Here is a 20,893-nt window from a genome sequence, read left to right as displayed (position 1 = left end):
AAGATAACAGATATTGTGTTCTGTGTGCATGCTGCTGTTAACTCTTTACGTGTATCAATTGCACTTTGGATAGCACTTTAAAGGAGATCAGTAAGTGCCTCATCAGTATCTCTCATATGCGGTTAAAGTAGTTGTGAAGTTCACAAAGTGTTTGTGGATGCTTAATTGCCATTGCAAATTTGGCCCTTTTTCTTTGCCAGACTACTTCAGTCAATGGGAAAACCTTTTGATAGAACTGTTCAGAATTTTATTTTGAGAGTAAAGTTGCTCTGACCTTAAGTATATAATAAGTTACTTTTCTCAAGAACCAAGAATTTGTTCTTTAATCCTGTTTCCTGAAACCTGGAGAAGTACAGCACCTTGAAAAATGAAATTAGCAGAAGGCTGAAGTTGGGGACTGTCAGGTCTTTTGCATCTATGATTTTAATGACTAATATGTCTTTTGAAACCAAATGACAAAGCCTGCTGTATGCATGTTTTTTTCTTTTTTGTTTTTTTTTTTAGGCTCAAAGATATATCAACACTGTTGGAAAAGCAACACGACCTCATTAAACTGATTATCCAGAAAATGGAGATAGTGTCAGAGGCTGAGGATGAAGACAGCAATGATTTATTTCAGCACAAGTTTAGGAAAAGGCAGTTGGAGCACAAGAATAGTAAATGGGATACAGTGTTAAAAGCTGTTAAAACAAATGTGCCTAACTCAAGCACAGAAAAGAACAATAGCTTATTCTAGACATGCCTATGATATCATGTTATGCTATCATTTTGTTTTACTTTAGAGCCACTTCTGTTATTGTCTGTGCATAATGTTAATGTGATACATCATGTATTCAAGTATGAAAAAAGGCCAGATCCAAAAAGAGGATGCAGGTGCTCAAAACATTATATAAGGAGACTGAAGATGTCTACATCCAAAACTACGATCCTAAAAGTGGCTGGCTAATCAGGAAAGTGCCTAACTCACCAGATGCCAGCCCTGCTGTCCTGAGAGTTCCAAAGGCTTCTGCATAGATCTGTTCCTGGATTTGACCCTAATGCACTTAGGTCTGTACTTAATTACATTATTTTCTGTTACGAATATTTTTAGAATTTCTGCATTTTTAGAAGTCCAAACTCTAATCGTTTAGCATTCAGATGTTTTGAGAGAGCCAATGGGCTTTATGTAGCTTAAAGAAAAAGTAAGAAACTTACCTGACAGATTGAGTTGGAAGTTTTGCTGAGTAAGGACTGCAGGATCAGGCCTGAAAGGTAAGGAATGAGAAGATCATGAAATTGTAATGTAAGGAAAGGACTGTTTTCTTTTGTAGATAACTATATATATTCTCAGAGGGGTCATTTGTGTTAGCATGCATATAGCGACGATAGAACGACATGTTAAATATTAGTCATTTGCAGCTTGCTGTTCTTACACTGCTAATGTGATTTTGGCCTTCCTGATAATCTAAACCTGACCTTGCTACTTTAATCTGCACTTTGGTTTTATTGTTTATTTACTGGATATTCAGTGCATTATGTAATATACAGTAACATATCAAGTGTAGAAATAAACGTTAATTAAACTGTGTTTAAGTACCTGAGTATATTTGTTTCAAAACCAGTGCTAATAAACTAGTTATGACTATATGTGATTGTAACACTTTTTGATCTGCTTTTGAATTCAGACGTTTTCTTTAAGAACTTTATATTCATTAATTCTTCATGTAAAGAACCATTATGATTCCTGTTTATTTAAAAGTTAGCCACCAGAAGGTAATTCACCCTATGCAGAACTTCTCCAATCTTCAGAAAACATAGGAAGAGAGACCATAAATTAGTGACTTTTGCCTTAAAATTGCCATGGATGACAGACACACTGTTCAGTGGGGAAAATGCTTTCTCACCCACTGCTTTATCCCAGCTTTGAGACTTTAAATCCTTGCCTGGTAAAATACAGAAGGGAGGAGGTTATCCCTGGCATTGCCTCTTCTACCACGCTTACTAAGGTGAACAGTTGCTCCCTATCAAATGGTGAATCTGGAGTTTGTTTCTCTTTGCTAGCAAGATTCACTGATTCCTTTGAATCCTGTGGCATAAATCCACACTAGTTGTAACTGAAGATGTTTGCTGTTAAAACACAAGCTCTGTTGCAGGTTTGCCTCCCAGAATATGCATAGGCATTTTTTATTTAAGTGTGACTGTAATTGTTTAGTTAAGTCATAGTTTGAGACAGAAAATAAGCACTTGGCCACTCCAAACAGCAAACTGGGGGCATGGGTATATGCACTGCTGTGTGACTGTGCCCACAAATGTGGTTCTGGGTGCTCCAGTCTGCCTTTGGATCACGTCCCAACTGTGCTGTGGGATTTGGTGTGGACCATCACTCTCAGTACCCAGATGGAAAGAAATGCATCGCATAGAGTGCAGCATAACAGTGCACCCAGATTTCTCTTGGCGAGGAGGGGGTGAGGAGCCTGTGCTGCGAAGCATGCTGTACCTGCCCCGCAGGCTGCAGCAGGAGCAGCCGTGGGTTCTGCTGCAGGGCCAAGCCTGGTGTGACACAGTGAAACAGGGAGGGAACCAGTAAGCAGAGTCAGAATCAGGAAAGTAAAATTGAAGGTAGTTGTAGTCTTTGAAATTGCAGTGTGGCCTCTAAACTCAGGTCTATTCCTGTGAATAAACTCTCTGGGTTTTCTGAGCCACTGTGCATCTGCAGCTCCCTCTGTCAGTGGACACAGGAACGTCCAGCTTCTCAGGATGAGGCCAAACACAAAAAAACATAGATTTTCTTTTTAATTCTTAAAGGCAGAAAATTTTAAATTCCTGACAATCTGCACCATTGACACTAGATGGCAGTGAGTGATAGCATTTTTGAATACGTAATTTGGGCCTATATTTGGCTTCAGTTTTAAGCTAAGAGGACCAGTTGTACAGTTACGGCAGAAGCAAAGTAGTCAACATTTCGTTTTAAAGTTTGAGCCTTTCAAGCCTCTTTAAACTGAACTCTGAGACATTCACACACAGCAGCCTTTCAGCTTTTCTGAGCATTTAACTTACAGTTTGAGAAATATTTTCCTTCCCCTCCCCCCCCCCACTGGCTTTGCTTCTTTCATCCACTTAGCAGCTGTCATTATGGTAGAAGATATGGATGACTACATCCACCTTTCCCACATACACATCCAAAGCAAACCCTAATGCCATTGCATAGTTTGCCTGCATGGTTTGGTTTTATTTTATTTTCTGTGACTTAGCCATAGAAAGTTCACAGCCTATTAGAATTCTTAAAAACTGCTCTTCCACAAATTATTGTGACTGGACGGTTTGGACATCCAGTGTGGGTCTAAATCCAGTATTGGCACATGGTTAAGAAGCCAGTGCGCATCAGCACATACAGAATTGAATTTGGCAATGCAAATGCTTCTAACAAACTCCACGGTGTGTCATAATACCATTTATAAAGGTAAACACATTTAAGGATTTAACAAAAAAAAAATGCCAAATATGCATTGTTTGCTGGGTAGTTTGCACTCAAATAGGTGGTTGAATAGATACCAGTTTCTATCAATACATTGTTTTAGGTAGTTGCTCCTGGGTTTGGCACGCATTCTCAGGCTACCATGGCCACAGGGACAGATTGGCAGAGAAGTGGCCATTTCCATTGTGATGACAGTAGGACTATACAAGGGTAGGAGAAAAGTTTATGGTGGTTGGGATATGAAGAGCACCTGTTAATTCAGCCATCCTTGGGTGCCTGCAGAGCAGGACTCTCACGGTGCTACACAGAACTAAAATTGGTTGATTCCTAGAAGAAAACACAGAAATTTAAAAAAGATGTTTGCTGCAGTTTAAGGTAAAGATGCAAAGTTAGAACTTGGCTTTTCAGCTTCATGAAGGAGCAGTTCTCAGCAGATACAGAAATAACAGTGGATAGAAAACAAACCACCTGTATGTTAATTAATATACAAAGAAAACCTGATTTTGGTCAACAATTTGTATGTGGAAAGACAGAGAAGGTATTTTATAACTAGTTAATATTACAACATTGAATTAGTTATTTAACTTCCTATGGAAATCAATAGACTAAGGATATTTAATTGCCATGTGATAGAGATATCTAATAGCATCTAAGTACAAGAAGTATAGCGCTTAATAAAGCTAATATATATAGTACCAATTGGAACACAAATTGCAGTTATGTTTGAAAAGAATTATGTAGACTGAAGCGAAGATACAGGGCCATTTCAGCAATCTCTGCAAGCAGTCCTGTTAGATACAGCCGTGCACATTAACTGAAAGTGTCATCCTGTGAATTTTAAAATTCATACATAGGAGTTAACATGGATAAATGCAACTGAAAGTGATTCTTGGGTGGTGAATATAGTATCTTCAAACTGTAATGAGTGTATATATGTATCCAGCCCTCATCACCCACTTCCCTTTAATCTGTATGGAAATACCACCTGGTCTTCATTCAGGGTATGGACAGTTCTGTAGGCATACGTGGTCACCATTTCTCTCTCTCAAGACTGTATATCAAATATTTCTGATAGCAAGTATAAATATTCCAGCTCATTTCCTGCTGCTCAGCAGCTCTGGCCATGTTTTCTCCTCAAAGCAAACAGCAGCATGGGTCAGGCAACAGCACCATCTCCTTCCACCAGAACCACAGCATCCCCAAGAGTTCTTGCTGCAGGGCTTGATTTGTGCCTCACCTGTGTGACACACAGGAAGGTCACAATTTGGGATGAGAAATGCCATTACTGTATGATTTGGCAGTCTGAAACAAGTTGGCAATCCTTTGCTGAAACAAAACTTCCAGGTCCCTGGCTTTGTAGTGAATGCATCAGACTCTTGTTGAGAATGACTGACTAGCACAATACTTTGCCTAAGTGAATTAAATCAGCTTGAGCAATAAAATGCAGACTTAGGAGAAAACCTGGAGTGTCCAAATTTGAAGTGGACTTGAGTTAGACTATTTTAGGGATAGAAAACCCAGTAGGTAGAAAATAATTTGCTTCAAGCTGTCTAGTGTGCACGTTTCTGTTCTTTATATGATCTTATGCTGCTGGAACAAAGCCAAAGCCACCCTGTAAGTAAGCCTCCATGATATTTTTTACTCACATTTTGTCTCCGAAACCCCCACCTTGCATTCTCCTTACTTTGATGTATAATACCATTTTCTTATCTATAATACATTTTCTTATGTAATGTACTGAAGATGTGGCTTTGAAAAACGTTCCACACCAAAAAGTCCCTTCAGATGTCCAGACAGTACCTGATGCATGGAAAGTTGGATTATAGAGGATGGGTAGAGGAGAAATTCCCTGCCAAAACCAACAGGAAGGATTTATAATCCTTGGAGGGGCTGCATGTATTGAGAAAGAAGAGAAATCTGTATGAATGAAGTGGTGGACTTCCTAACTGCTCAGGTTTTTGTTTTTGCAAGGTGAAATGCCCATAAGCAGAGTGTGTAGTGAGGAGAAGAAAAGGAGGTGAGAAAACACCTTTAATCCATATTGGAGGACCCAAAAGAAGAAACCAGACCCAGATTTTCCCTTAGGTTACTCTCTTTCACCCCACCCAGTCAGTGTAAGTAATCATTTAGGCTGCAACACAGTACACACCAGCTGTAAGGTATCTTTGCGCTGACTGTCCCATAGAAGGGGTCTCACTGTGGGCAGGAATTAGGCCCATGTTATCAATAATGAACGGACGAAGTATAGGAGTGTAGCAAACCTTTCCTAGACTTCTGGACAGCAGAAGAGTTTTGGGAGCTTTCCTTTTGAAATTATTTGAGGAGCTGTCAAGGATGGCACAAGATTTGAGAAAACCTCTGATACCAAAAGCAAAAGTACTGCTTGCTTAAAAGCAGTGTTTTCTGAGCAGTAAAAAGATACTGGGTGGTGCCAAGGTGTGAATCAGTACTGGCACATGAAGTGCAAGAGAGCTCCATGTGAGCTTGTCCATGAGTTAGTCTGTGCACCCGCCACTCAAGCATATCTAAAGCTGTTAGGTAATGATGTTGGCATCCTTATAGAAATGCAACAGGGCAGTGTCACAGGAATCATGAGAAGATGCTTCAGACACTTGAAGAAGTAGGTCAGGCAGGGAGAAGTCTCAGCAATGGTAACACTTGGTTTAGAAATCTAAGTGGGAACTAATGCAAGTGATGAGAAGCAACGCATTTTCTGTTGTTTCATGATTGGGAATCACAGCTTAGAAAGCAGAGCAAACTTTAAAGCTATTAATTTCAGAAATGAGTAATGGTGTTGTTAATATTTATTTATCCAGAGATGTGACTGTGGTCTAAAATCAATCAGCAACAGGAAACGGGACTGAGAAAATTTAAGCACGCCAGTAACTTGGAGAAAAATGAAAGGACAGAAACTGGGAGTAACCAGGTTAGTGTGATCACACTAAAAAGAACCGAAAGCCCCAAGACAGAACTGCCCCAGCCTGTGTACAACAGTGGGGCTCACAGGAATGTCAAATTCAGATGCATTCAGCCATGTGAGATCTTGGACAGGGAGAGTTAAGATCATATAAACTTTTAAAACCAGGAAGCATGCTTCTCAACTTAGTCATGACGATAACCCCTGGAGCTGGCAGTGTCCATGGGAATGACTCAGCAAGGCACCATGGAAGTGATGCAGTGACAGGTAGCCATAATGGGCTTCAGAATCATTTCTCATCACTTCAGCTGGCTCACTTCCCATTAATTCGACTTTTAACATTTATTGGCATATTTTTTTAGTCTGTGCTATAACTATAGTTGCATTAAATGGCTGAAGGTAATCATGGTTAAAAGTTACCACTGACACCATTACTGTGTTGTGAGGAAAAGAGCGTGTGTATTTCAAAGGATTTGGTCTGCCTCATTCGGTTTGAAGGTGGTGCCCATGTCTTGCATGCAAGGAGAACTGAGGTATGATAGCTAACAAGGGGAAGGGATTCTCGAGGCAAGGGCAGCTGCACTTCCCTAGGCTGAAATAGTTTGCGTAAAAAGTGGATGGGGCATTTGAGACTCAGAGACACCAGTTTGCATTAGCACCCATCAGCCTCCAAACCCAGCTTGAACACAACAGTAGGGCTCCTTCAGAAGCACTCATTGCTCTGAGCCCCGCAGCATGTGTTAAGCCTCTTCCCCCACTGCATCTGCTGCCACTTCCAGCTGTCTTCAGTGCACACCAGGCTTCTGCAAAGCTACAAGAACAAAAATTCTAAGCACAGCTGGGTAAGTCCTTCAAGTACCCAATCTGAAAAAAAATGAAGCAAGCAAGGATTACCAACAACAAAGTCATCAGAAATGAAGGAATTCAAAGATAGAGGGAAAAGACAGAGTTGGATTAATGTGTTCAGCTTGATTAGAGCACTCAATGAAGGCACCACCACCTTTATTTTGTTGTCCTGAGAGCAAGGTGTCTGTAGGTAACAGTTTTAAACATATATATATATATAAAAATTGTATTTGAGATAAAAGCTGGGAAGCAGTACTTACCATCTAGAACCCCCGTTTTCTCCAATGGGATCCTGTTTCCACGTATCCATGGTGTGACAGGAATATAGGTATTTCAGATCCTTACTATGACCGTGCCACTGTAGTAACAGGAGCAGGAGGGAAACAGCTTTGCTTCTGGGAAATGTCAGCATCTCCTCTGGTCTACGTCAGTGCTGAAGTACAGCATCCAGGGTGTTACAGGTAGAATCTACGTGCAAAAATCCTTCTGTAAAAATAAATAACTTCAAGATAAATGCTGTGTTTGCATGTTCAAGACAGATCTTCTTGGGAGTGTGATGAAGAGGAACCAAAGAAGTATTTGTTCTAGTCAAAAAACAGCATGCTTGTAGCTCAGCTTAGGCTTATTTTTCACATTTATTAAGGCACATGGGACGTGTATCACTTAGAGGAGAAAAAGATCAAATGTGAGAATGATGTTCCTTCATCCTGCTATTGGCCCAAAGCTGGGCTCGTTACCATCGTGGTCAGCCTCTACCAAAAGCAGAGCAGTAATAACCTGCATCCATTGCTCTCCAGCACAGGGACTTGTAATAGAGTTGCTAATTGTTGAGAGGAAATTTAACTTTTAGTGTAGAAATAGAAATGTACTAGGTTTGCCTGTGGCCTTGACAGTCTGCAAAAGTGTTTTATGCACTGTGAGCCCTCATTTTGTTTATTGTCAAGTTAAGGACTATGCTGGTGCTTTTGTCTGATGTCTGGCCAGGAGATGGCTTTGTCAGTCCTTGCCCACAGAACATCAGTGTTTCTAAAATGCTCTTGGACAAAATGGATAGCTAAAAGCAAATTTGTCCTCAGAGCTATACTGCTCTATTCAGCAGAGGCAACACATTGACAGAGTTGCCTAAGGGCTGGATCCTTGCTCTGACACTGCACAAGCACGCAGCTTTTAAGAAGTTGCCTCTCTGCTTCATGCAGATGAAAGCAAACTAGCTCACTGTCTGGAGGAAACAAAGGCAACTTCTTCAGGATAAACAAAAATGTAGGCTATTGTATGCATACATTTTTATCTGACCATCTGATGGTAATAATACTCCACATGCTTATAATGAAACAGTCTTTATTTTTACCCCACATATATAAATATTACATACATATTTTATTTAGTATATGTATCATATACACAATATATGGTTATGGATATTGTATATAAAAAGTAGATGGCAGGTTATTTCCCATTTGTGAGAGTGGCAATCAGTGCACGGCTGTGGTACGCCCACCATCCCCAGGCAGAGGCAGTCAGTGGGCGGAGGGGCACGTCTGCCCGGAGCTGTGCAGGACAGGCTGGGCTCTGGCACTCAAACGGCCCACCTGGGAAAGATGCTTCCTCATGTAAGGATGTAGCTGGGTACTGGTCAATAAGCAGCAAAAGAAAAAATGACAGCTCAAATCTCAGGTGACTTTAGTACATTTGTAGGATGCCTTGAGCGTGCTTATCTCATTTGGCTTTGAGGAGACCTAGGATTAGCGTTTCAAAGCCATACCTGGTGTAAGTGTGTGCACTGGCTGTTCTCCCTTAAGCTAGCTGGTAGTCTTCTAAAACGTGTACTGCTTTGTGAACGAGTTTCACACACAAAGGAAAATCTAGGGAGTTCTGCATTACTTCAGCCTTTAACTTCAACCCAAACTTCCATGATTAATAGAGCTGGACTAATTTCATTTCATTATAATTTTTTCCCTTGCTAGTTACAGTAAGACTTTTTTTCCAAGCATGTAAAAAAACCTTCAGTTATTTCATGTTTCTTTATTGATATATATAAAACTGACCAAAAGATTTCACAATTCTCTTCATTCCTTCATCTGACTCAAATAAGTGATACTTTGCTTTGAAAAGGTCTCTGTTATTCCGTAACATAAGCAAATAAGTATGGGGGGCGGGGGTGTGAAAATACATGTTACAGTTACATCAGATGAAACAGATGACCACAACCAGCAGCCTGAACTTTCAGCCTTCTGTCCAGCAGGCAGGCAGGGTCTTATGGAAGGACTGAGGACAATCCAAAAGTCAGGCTGCTACAACCAAGGAAAAACAGCTGGAGAAGCAAAAGAAAGTGTTTCTCATAAAAACTTGTTACAGGAAGATAAGGCAGAAATATACATTGCTAAGCACGATAAAAGGATCCTTAGAAGTGAAGGTGACTGCCGGAATATACCTCTGCTGCCTCCAAGCCACAGCATCAACTGTGGGCTCAAGCTGGGAAGCCTCCTATGACCTGGTGGTTCCCAGTGCCTATTCCTACCTTATACCAAACCAAATCATTGCTTTCCCATCTGCCTTCACAACAGCTGAGATGGATCTATGATGTCTTCTTTGCCTGAGATCAGTTGTATGATGGATGTCACCACAGGGAGAAGTCAGGCATATGGTGGTACATAGACTGCCACCCCTGATTATCCCTTCCTGACCAAAACACAAAAACTGCAAAAGCTGCTTCCCCTGAGGTACACAAGCTGGGTTTCTCGGGAAAGCATGAGCAAGTGAATATGCACTGTTAAAGTAACTATTTTCTTACCTGTATAATCCATAGACATGAACTAAGAGGCTAAGAAGATCAGTGTGGAGCAATGAGTGCAAGCTGAGGAGGAGGAGGTGCAAATATAAAGCATATCTGACCCAGCCTGGGGGCTGTAAGCAATTATGGCCGAACTTAAGAGGAGGGGAGACAACTTGAAAGGTGCTATAGAGAAGTTAGCTTAGAGAGCATTTGTGTTCTCAGAGTCTGGGGCAGCAAAGTTATCCATGCTGTAGAGCTGCTTAAATTTGACTGGTGAAAGAAAATCCAAGGGATGCTGGAGGAATTAAGGGTGGAGCCAATAGTCTACAGCAAGGACTGCGAGTCACTGGGGAGCTTTGCCTGTTTTCCAGCAGAGTCATAAAAGCATCATCCACTTATCTGAATAAACACGACAATGCACAAATTATTCCCGAGGAACTCATAAAACATGTATTAAGGACTCTAGAGTTAAACAACAGAATCCTAGCTCCAGCATACATCTTTTCTGATGTATAAGTCTGCTTTTTAATGCCTAAAGTCCTATTTTACAAAATAGCCTTTAAAAAAAGATGCAATGATTACTAAAGAGCTTACTCTCCAATTATGAAATCAAGTAATAAAATATTTCTAGGCCTATGGATTTCTTTCCTCTTAGGCCTTCAAAATAGTTAAAACCTCTACCTAGAGAGAAAAAAAAGAGAGGTTCAAGAAAATAAAAATAAACATGACTTAAGCTTTGGTTTATTTTATAGTTTATCCAAATAAGGTTACGAGAGGTGAAATGCTTCAGTGAGAATAAAGCAAAATTAAAGCAGCGTTGGTCATTCTTAGATTCAGCACCTGCAACCCTTTTGTGTCATTCTGTTGCAGCACAATCAAACTATTAGGCTGCAACAAGGTCTATTTTACCATCTCATACCAACATACTCCCCTTGCCAGTCCCTCTGCTGCCTTCTCTTTCCTTACCTAGGGCACGTGTTCCCTCTTCTCTCTACTTCTTCCTGAGCTGCTCCCTCTTCATTGGCTCTCAACCACTTAACAGAACCAGCCACACCTGCCCCTTATCTACATCGACCAACCCGCAGCCCCTGAAGCCAACCCACAGCTGTATATTATGAATGTTAATTAGCCCAGCTTCATTCCTTTACATCAGGGGTCCTCAAACTACGGCCCGTGGGCTGGATACAGCCTCCCAGGGTCCTCAATCTGGCCCCCAGTATTTACAGACCCCCCCTGCCTCCCCCCCGCTGGGGGCTGGGGGGGAAACCAAGCAGCCGCAGATGACTGCCTGTCACTTCATCTGCGTGCCGGCCCCCTGATTAAAAAGTTTGAGGACCCCTGATCTACATCATTCAAACTCCTGGTCTGCCTCAATGTACGCATTTAAACAGCGTGGCATTAGACAGCAGCAGATAAAAAGAAGGAATGGATACTTCTGGTTATTGTGGCCCCAGTGATAAATCCGCTATTGGTTTCCATGAGATCTCAGTTCCTCTGAGGTGATCATTCCTTCAGGAATCTCACCTGCAGAAGGTAATTCTTGTTCATTTGCACTGAATGCCACACTGCTGGGATGGGACCCAAGCCCTTACCCAGCCCAGGCAACCTGCTCCGAGCCCTGTCCCATGCTCTCCAGGTCCAGCTGTTCACCTGCATCCCCACAGAGCAGGATATACTGCTGCTCTACTGTTCTAATCAAATGGAATGAGATAGCTGTAGGGCAGTTTATTTCAGATACTCCATTTTTCAGTTATTAGGGGTGGGTTTTGCAATGAGTTTTCCCTATTTTCCTGTCACATCTACCCTTCGCATTGCCTAGGAGATTAGAACATGCTTGAAGAGCATACTGACTGCGGGTGACGATCCTGGTCCCTGTCTGAGGACACACATGGGTGGTTGCACCTTAGTTCAGGTATGGCATTCCCAGCCTGATAAAATTTTGGAAATGCTTGAGAAGTTCGTACAAACCTGCCAGTAAACTATGCCAGATTTCAGAGCATGTGTGGGATGTCTGAACACGTCCAGAGGAGAACTGCCAGTGATGTTTTGCCCTGTGCTACACAATCCCCCACCAAACACATTCTTAGATAAAGGATCAGTAAACCTGTACCTCTTTCAAAGCAAGAGTAGAGTATATGGTCCCTTGCTGTTCAAAATGCAGCAAATTTCTGCTTACTGCCAGGACCTCCATGCTAGCACAGCACTTGTTTCTTGGTTTCTATCAGCAAGATCGTTATCCCAGGGAAGAAAGATACAAAGCAACCTAAGTTGTGGCAGCATTAGTGTTGTCATTAGTGGCATCCATCTTATGTTAACACCCTGCTATTCATAATTTAAGTGGGTTGGGCTCCTTCTGGGGGAGGCTGGGAGATTTTCTCATTTTTTGTTAGTGGTGACACGGCACAAGATATTCCCAGGACACCTGCAGTGGCACGTGGGCATTGCTGACCACCCTGAGCACTCTCTGGTGTGCAGCAGCAGCAAGCGGGTTGTCCAGCATGAACAGAAGACACAGGGCTGTGAAGCACAACCAGTGCTGCAGAGGACACCCCCCTGACTTTCCCGGCTCCATTCGTGGGGTGTACTTGGCAGAGCAGCAGCCAGGAAAACCAAACAACAGGTGCTGCAGCATGAGTTATATATTTCAGAACAAAAATAACCTTCAGAAGTGGTGTTGGCCCAAGTGGCTGTCCTGATCTGCTGGGAAACTTCTAACCTGCTGCAGAAACTGAACTTTTACCAACAGTTTGGCTTTCACTGGTTCAGTGGCCTGTGCTCTTCCTGCAATAAACCCTCGGGATGATTATAAGGAGAAGAAAATGTATTACTGCGGTATTGTTATCAAAATAAGATTTTTTCAAGATCACCTTCTACACCAGAACCAGCAAAGCAAAACAAAGAAGTGACTGGCAAGAAACATGTAGCAGGTGGCACAAGTAACGTGTGTGGTCTTTCCCAAATCGGAGCCATATGATGTTTCCTGAGAGGCTTTCAGAGTTGCAGAGCCTTGCGAATGCCCTTTCTGTAATGCTGCGTGTTGGCACTGGGCAGCACTTGCAGCACAGCTCACACATATGGGAGCGGAGCAACAGCATAGCTGCCCTCAAACATGCCAGTGATTCTTCATCTCCCCTCACATTTTGCAGTTAGGCTAATTAATAACTGCATAGAAGTGACAGCATTGTAATGACCATGGCAGCAAGTCCCACAGATCATTGACAGCAAAGGAAAGCTCCATTTTTGCTTCAGAGAGCTTGAAGTCGGCTTCCAGGTGTGGCTCAGCGTAGGCAGCAACCTGAAGACAATTCAGGCACAGTCAATAGGATGGGCACGCTAAAGGAAAGCAAGTCCCAATCCAGAAGGATGGAAGGACAGAAAACAGTAGCCTGTTCTTAACTCCTGAATCAATTCAGTTATCAATGCAGACTAAGATTCCCCTAAATTCCTTTTTCTGATATTCTGACCCTCCCTAAAGCTCCAGGCTGCTGCCTCTGCAGCCTCGGAGCAGTGATACCCAGCACAGAGCCTCCCTGTGCTTGCAGGGACCCTCAGGCATCTATGTTCATCTGCAGAAGGTTAAAGGAGGCTCCAGGGAAGCCAGTTTACCCTCCTGTGGGCACAGCAGGGCAGGGTAAGCAGCCAGGTGACCGTGGATGCCGAGTTAGTGACACTGCCAGCTCTTCTCCCAGCCCTGTAGCATCAGCCTGTAACATGCCAGAGGGCCTTTGCTAGCTGTGGAAACTGACCCTTAATAAATTTCCCTCTCTTTCATAAATTTATGCTAATTTGGCTGCTGAGGTGGTGCCTGACTGGGCAAAGCCTGAACTGCCCATCCCCAGCTTCCCCACCCACACCACTTTGGTGTGGAAATTGCCAGGGGCAGATAAAACCAACTGGAACATTCCTCTGTTGCTGTGGCTCACAACCATGGCTATTTTTTATTTCCTAGAAGCGACAGTCTTTTGGATTACTATGTTTCTCCTTTTCCCATTCAAAAAAAGAAGTTTTCTCTCTTTATATACGGATTTCACCAAATAGGATAAAAGACCCTTCTACTACAACACATGTAAGACAATACCACTGACCCGGGGATGCTCTTTTCCCCATCTCAGCATTCAGTAGAAAGGTAAATTGGATATCTGCTAGAGAAGACAGTAGAAATAGACTCTTACTTCCTAGTACAAAAAATAAAAATCTAGGTTTCAATTGATCAGGAGATATATCGTGTGCTTAATTATAACAGGTAACAATTTAGCAGCCTGAATGAAGGTTTTAGATAGCAATCATCATTCTTCTGTTTTTTTTCTTAAAAGAAATAATGCTTAAAAAAATGCAGTTTTCCATTTCTTTAGCACCCAAGAAGCAGACAGCTTTGTAGACACTGCTTCATGGAATCTTCAGGAGACCATTGCTTCTAATTGCTTGGTACAAGCTAGGAAACATCAGCCCATGCTCCTTAGATTATTTAAAATATTTTTTTACAGAAAGAGGTTTTTCATCAGAAAACACTGAATCATCAAGATATAAATCACTTACAAGATAATCAGCATTTCAAAAATATTGATAAATTGTGAAAACATCTTGGGTTTTATTTGTTTGTTTCAAGTCAGAAGGGGCTAACCATTAAGTTTGATTTATTTTAATTTTGAAATGTGAGGGTTTTGTAAAAAAAGAATACAAGACAAATACTGAAAATATATCAATGATTTAGATTAGGTATCAAAATTAAATATAACACTGGTTTAGTTATACAGTTTTTAATCATCAGCTTAATGGGTTTTATTTTGGATTGAGATTTTTAATTTATTGTCTTGATCTGCCCTGTGAAATATATTTTTAAAACCTGCACTATGTCATAGGGAGGTGTATCGTGCCCACCCAGCTCTAGCTGCAGGTTTATCTGAGTGCCCCTAAGTTGTCCATCCGCATGGGTGACCATGTCTCAGACCCCTGGAAACCCAAATGTCACCACAGCTCCACGAGGCAGAGCTGTGCTTGCCTCTCTGGGCAGCCTGGGGAAGGTGAAGTTGCTCAGTTTGTACTCTCCTGCTCAAACAAATGACTGGAGATCTGAAGATAGAGCAGAAGCCTCTGGAGTGCCATCTTCAGCTTTTTCTCCTCCAGCCAATGTTTTAGCATGATTGTATCAGGGAAACCAGATAGAGAAAACTCTGTTTTGTTGTTCCTGCCAGCTCTCAGTTAACCTCTGAGCCCTTTGGATTAGTAATGCAGTGAAGATGTGTGCCTTGTACACTGCTTGCTGACTTCCAAGTTGCTCTGTAATGCTCCTTTCTGGGAAAGGGAGCAGTGAGGACTGACTTTAGGGAAATCGCAGTTTGATGGATGTGGGAGGTTTCCATGTTTGGAAAGAAGTGTTCCAGTTTCTTTCTGATTACTTTTTTGTACACGTGCCCAGAGATGTGGCTATGGTCCCACTTAAAGCTAATTAATAAATACATTTGAGGCTTTGGGTGCTTTTAAGGCAAATTTAACCCACTCGATCACCCACTACAGAGGCTGTAGAGCCAAGAAGCTCACTAGTCACACACTTTTTTTGTAGAAAAGGCGAGATGGAGGGGATAGAGCTCTCCTCCTTCATTACCAGCTCCAAGCCCTGTCCTTGACATTAATGTTAGATTCAGAGGACAGTGCCAGTGCTGGCAAACCCACTCTCAGGAGCCCATCGGTGGCTGTGCCTTACATGCCTTCCTGGCCACCCCCCAGGGCTTCTGACTGCTCCAGCCACGCTCCCAGGCTCACTCACCACTGGACGTAGGCCCTGCTTTCTCCTCCCCCCAGCCCTGCAGGCAACTGTCCCGAGGTGTGACACCCTGCCCTCTCCTGCCTTCACTAGAAATCCCAGGGAGCTATTAAAATGCTGTTATAAATCATAGTTATTAACCAAGTGACTCATCTTACAGCACTGAGAAGGAATCTCCGATCTCCCGAGCGCTTGGTGTCTCGCACAGAGCACGCTGGGGTGTTGATGAGCCTTTATAGTAACCTTATCTTGCATTTCCAACAGCAAAACCCAACCTGTGTTTTACTCCTGCTGTTTATATATCTAATCAAAGTGGGTCAGGAAATGTGGAAGACAGCACTAGGGCTGCCTGAGAAACATAATATTTGTCAGAGAGCATTAACTCAGCCTCTCTCTTTCAGGGAATGATAGATGAAGTGTGCCTGAAACTCTGTTTAGATTATGTGAAGTAATGCACTGGTGGTTACATTCATCCTAAGCAAATAATTTTCACTCACTTGAGCTGCCTTACAAAATTTTCCAATAACACTTTAAGCAGCCTAAACCAAAATGAAGTCTTCATGGGTCACTCACGTGGGCGTTCCCCTTGGAGCCCGCTTGCACACAGACAGGTTCAGAGGGCTCTGTCCCTCAAAGAGAGGTGGGCCCCAGGATAAAGCCAGGATCAGCATCAGGACCTAAGTCTGGGAGCTGCCAGGGCTGGTGCCCCTGTCCACTGTGTAGTATTTAAGCTGGTTCAAGCGACAGAGAGTCTGATGCCAAAGAGACAACATCAGCCCTTTATGAAATGGTCAGACGACCTTCACAGTGGCTCTAGGAACCTTCGTTGTCCCCATGGCCACCCAGGCAAGGGCAGCTGCCTGCTTTCTGCTGGGGGAAGCAGAGGAGATCACCTCTGATCCCACTGGGAGCTGCTCCTCGCCCGGCTAGCATCATCCCTGGGCAACGGTCCCATCTCCTGGGCCCCTCAATTTGACAACCATGAGGGTTGTGTCCCTGCCCCAGCTCCAGGAGCTCTCGAGAAAGAGGAATAAGTTAACACACCGAGCCTTTTCTTTCCCAGGAGAGTGCAGCTCAGCAATAGCACAGGCAGCCTGTGCCAGCGAAACAGGCTCTGGAGCGACCCGAGCCAGCCTTGAGACTCGTTCCTGCTGCCCCATGAGGTGTAAGTGCAAGGGCTGCTCTAGCAGAGGCTTCAGCTTCAGCATATCTCTACTGAAGCCTGGAGAATCTTACTAGAGATAATTATGCCTTGCTCAATTTAATAATTGCACAAGGATGTATTTCATCTGCACTCAGTGCCAATTCTAAGCTGAAGTGAATGTATTTGCCTAAGTTTAATATTATTTAGGGAGGAGTGCTATAATTTTCAGGGGAGGAATGCAATTAGATGAAGCCTAACAATGTTTCTGCTAGACAGCATATTTTTAAAGAGTTTTGCCTTTATCCTTTTTTTAAAAGGAGCCCTTGTTGACAACAGCTCCTGCTTGCACATGTGGTGTGGCCCCAGCAATTAGGAGTTCTGAGGATTAAGTAAAAAGTCCCATTTAAAACTTTTCAGAAAATACTTTGAACAAGAGGGGGAAACCACTTAAGTCAGCTGCTTCTGTGCATGTCTGTGCTATGAAATATGACTTCAAAGAAAACCATTCTGTTTCCATTTCAAGGTCTTTTTGTAAGGCAAGGAAGATAGGCAACCGGCACTGGAATGCTGCTGCCGGGAGATTTATTAGAAGTCTTGAAGGATTTGGTAGACCGGGAAGGTAATTTTTGTATCCTACTGCACTCAAGACTGATTTAATTTTGTGTCAGTTCTGGAACTGCAACCAGAATATGAGCTGTGAGTTTATAAATTGCTCCTCTGAGTTCCTGACCTTGCAGGGGAGGGGAATCTAGAAGGAGTTTGAAGATAAAGAGATTTTGCACAGGTGATCAGATGTATTTCACTGGGCTAGTGGACCTCTCACTTGTTCTTCATTTCACCCTCAAGCATCCTGGCTTTGACAGGATGCCAATCTCCTTGCCAGTCTCCATGCCGCAAGGGTGCCACTGTTCGTCAGGGTATGTCTGAAATCTGGATCACATTTTTTTGAATGGAGGACACAACTACTACAATAACCTATGTATATAAAAATTATTATAAGGAATATTTTTTGTTTTGTTACTATAATGTATATAAATCTTGAACTGAAGTGGGATTTCAAAGAAAATATTTAAGGGCAGCAAATTTTTTTCAAATAGCAGGAAAAATGTATTAATCGGTTGATTAGATTTGGGAATATTCTCTGATGGATAATGCCAGGAGTCCCATAATATGAGTCACTTAAAAATATATTAGACATAGCCCTTGGGAATGCATTTCAATAAGCAGTTTTATTTTGGCAATAATTAAAGAGAAAATGAGCTAATAGCACTGTAGGATTTTTCATTATTCAGTTCCAGCTCAAAAATCTATGGTTCAAGTCCTGAAATGTGTGTAGTCTATGAAGTCCCATTAGAATCTAAGTTTCATTTCCAAAGAAAATTTGATTAGAATAAATTACACTTCCTTGACATTAAATCATTGCTATATGTAAGATATGAAGTACGGAGTGACTGCCTTTAAAAATCATTTCAAATACCTGAGATTAATATCAATGTTACACTGTAGCTGCAACAAGTTTCAGTTTTTCTACAACTGATATCTGCAACAAGCACAGACAATTTACACAACATCACACACATTGAAATAGCATTGCCTAATTGCAGAGGCGATTACCACCACCATGCAGCAAATCCTCCACATGGTGGATGTATAATACAGGACAGGGACCATCCGGTGGCAGCCCCTGAGCTGTGGCAGTCTAACTGGTCACATGCTGCTGAATCCTACCCTGGTTTCCATCTGAAATTTTTGCTTTTAGCAAAAAAGCTAGCTCATACTACAAATGTTACCCAAATATCAACTTACCGTGTAAGCACTCATTGCTGCACCAGGAGTGCTGTGCAAACAGTAATGGAAAGCCAAGTGATCCGTGAACTATGCCAGTAAGATAGAAAAACTGAAATCCCCCTGTTACATACCAAATCAACAAAGCCTTACTGTATTATATACAGCTCATTAATAAATGTCAAGTGTGATTAGCATTGGTGGAGCTGTTAAAGGAAATACATTTTATGCATTGATATTTGCTGCATTGTCTATTTCAGTGGTCAATTCATAATTTTATATTTTGGAAGAGTTATCTCAGGACCAGGTGGGAGAGAGACCATGTACTACCTCCTGATTCCCCTTTATCTGGTTCATTCACCACTGCAAGCCAGAGGCATGGTAGGACTGGCACAGGTTTTTCCAGGGAGAGTCCATGTATCATGACACATGCTGTGAAAAATCTCTGAAACAGTGGTTGTTTGACTTCAGCTGGAACTAGCAGTGGAAATCTCAAATGGAAATTACGCATTGTTTTACCTCAAAATGGGACTGGGTGCCCTGCTTGCTCATATTAATGCTGCGATCATACTCTGCACTTGATTGTGGTGGCATTTTTTATTTCATATTCAGTTGACTATGGAAGACAGTACAAATCAAGAGGCCAGGCTTTATTCCCCTTTAAATGGGAACCCAATCTTTCAAGTGCTCGGTAGGACTAATTGAACTCTTAATTGAAAAACAAACTAACAAACCAACAAATAATGTTAGCAAGAAACCATAAGGAAAGTTTCTGTTATATGCATGTCTGTGTTGCCTGAACATACCTGTGCTAACTGGGAACTGCAAAGATGCAGGCTTCTGAAAACTCTGGAAGAGCTAGTCTAAAAGAGATGACACAAAACCTGAAGCCATATTGTTACAGTTGAATTGTGAGCACAACTTAGCTTGACTGGAGACAAGTTTCCTTCCTGACAGACAAGCTAAACAAAGCTGGTCACCTCCCCATAGAGGACTGAGACCCAGTCCCATCTGAGACCCAGGCTTCTGTTTTCACGATGAGTATTTAATTCCAGGTGCTGACTTTGCAAGTGAATTTTCATTTGAGAGGGTTGAGCTGTCAGGCTATAAACCGAGGAATTATAATTCCAGAAGGAACATCAGAGAAAGAAACAAGGCAACACCCAGTGCACATTTAGCATTTCCCTCCCATACTCCGTCCCGTTTTGCACCATCCAGAAAGGATCAAGAGGTGGAAAGCAGCTCTGAAATCCACGTCTGTCCAGGCAGGGGATACCTCCATCATGGCACTTCAGAAGACAGTTGTAAGTCACCTTCAGAGGACACCACGGGCGTGGGCTGTGAGCACACTTGATTCTGGTGGGATGCAACTACACTTCTAGGGCTTCAGGTGCTGGTAGTGCTTGCTGAGAAACCCCCAAACCCCAGTGTCCTGTGTCTATGCAAGAAAGCCGAGGGGCAGAGAGGAGGAAGAAATACTGTCAAGCTCATCCTCCCTCTCAACGAGGTTTATCAGGACATGAGAAAATAGCCAAGCCGATTTTGAAGTTGTTGCATTGCAACAGCTGCTTTAAGGACTTTTTTGATGATGCTGGATGTTGGGATACTTCCTTTTGGACATGTCTTAAATGAAAGCGTCAGGCATAACTTTAGCTTGGAAAAATGTTGTCTTTGCTAGATATGCAGAACCCTTAAGTACTGCAGAAAAGTCTCTGCAGTCGGCAGCCAAATAAAATCTCCAGGTTGTCTCTGCGGTGGCTGTCAGTGCATGACACTAACGGCTCCTTTCTGCCTGCCCATACATGGACTCGTTCCACAAGACTGAGATATTTTTTAACTGTCTACCTACAGTGTCTGCTACTGGCACATTAACAAAGTAGTAGCTGCTGCGTACCCAGCTCTGAAAATATGTGTCACTACTGAAAAAGTCTGTTTCATCTGCAATATTAGCAGAACTATCCACATGACAGCTGAAAATGCAAGAGCTTTGGACATGTCCATTCAAACCAGCACTGTGTGACTGCATTATGGAGTTGTCGTTTTTGGTTTTGTTACTCTAGAATAACTTCCATGCTTGGAGACACAGCAGCTGAGGTGTTATTTCTAATAATTTTACTGTTGTGCCTTAACATTTGAATTAATACTTCCATTAATATTTAGACCTGTCATACTCTGGAGAACATGCTGAGCTAACATGCTTTCATGTGTAGCAA

General features: G+C 42.3%; 1 protein-coding gene across 1 annotated transcript in view; it reads left to right on the top strand.

Moving 5' to 3' along the window:
• Positions 1-1,594, top strand: part of TRPA1 (transient receptor potential cation channel subfamily A member 1) — a 37,771-nt gene extending 36,177 nt beyond the window's left edge. The window contains exon 27 of the mRNA XM_040587030.1: positions 505-1,594. Coding sequence (XP_040442964.1) covers positions 505-736 — 232 coding nt within the window. The 3' untranslated portion in view covers positions 737-1,594. The remainder of the gene's footprint in view (positions 1-504) is intronic.
• Positions 1,595-20,893: the final 19,299 nt, after the last annotated feature.

Source organism: Falco naumanni, chromosome 3 (assembly GCF_017639655.2).
Source record: "Falco naumanni isolate bFalNau1 chromosome 3, bFalNau1.pat, whole genome shotgun sequence".
Classification (NCBI taxonomy): Eukaryota; Metazoa; Chordata; class Aves; order Falconiformes; family Falconidae; genus Falco; species Falco naumanni.
Note: the sequence above shows the minus strand (reverse complement) of the source record. Positions and strands in the feature narration are given on the sequence as shown.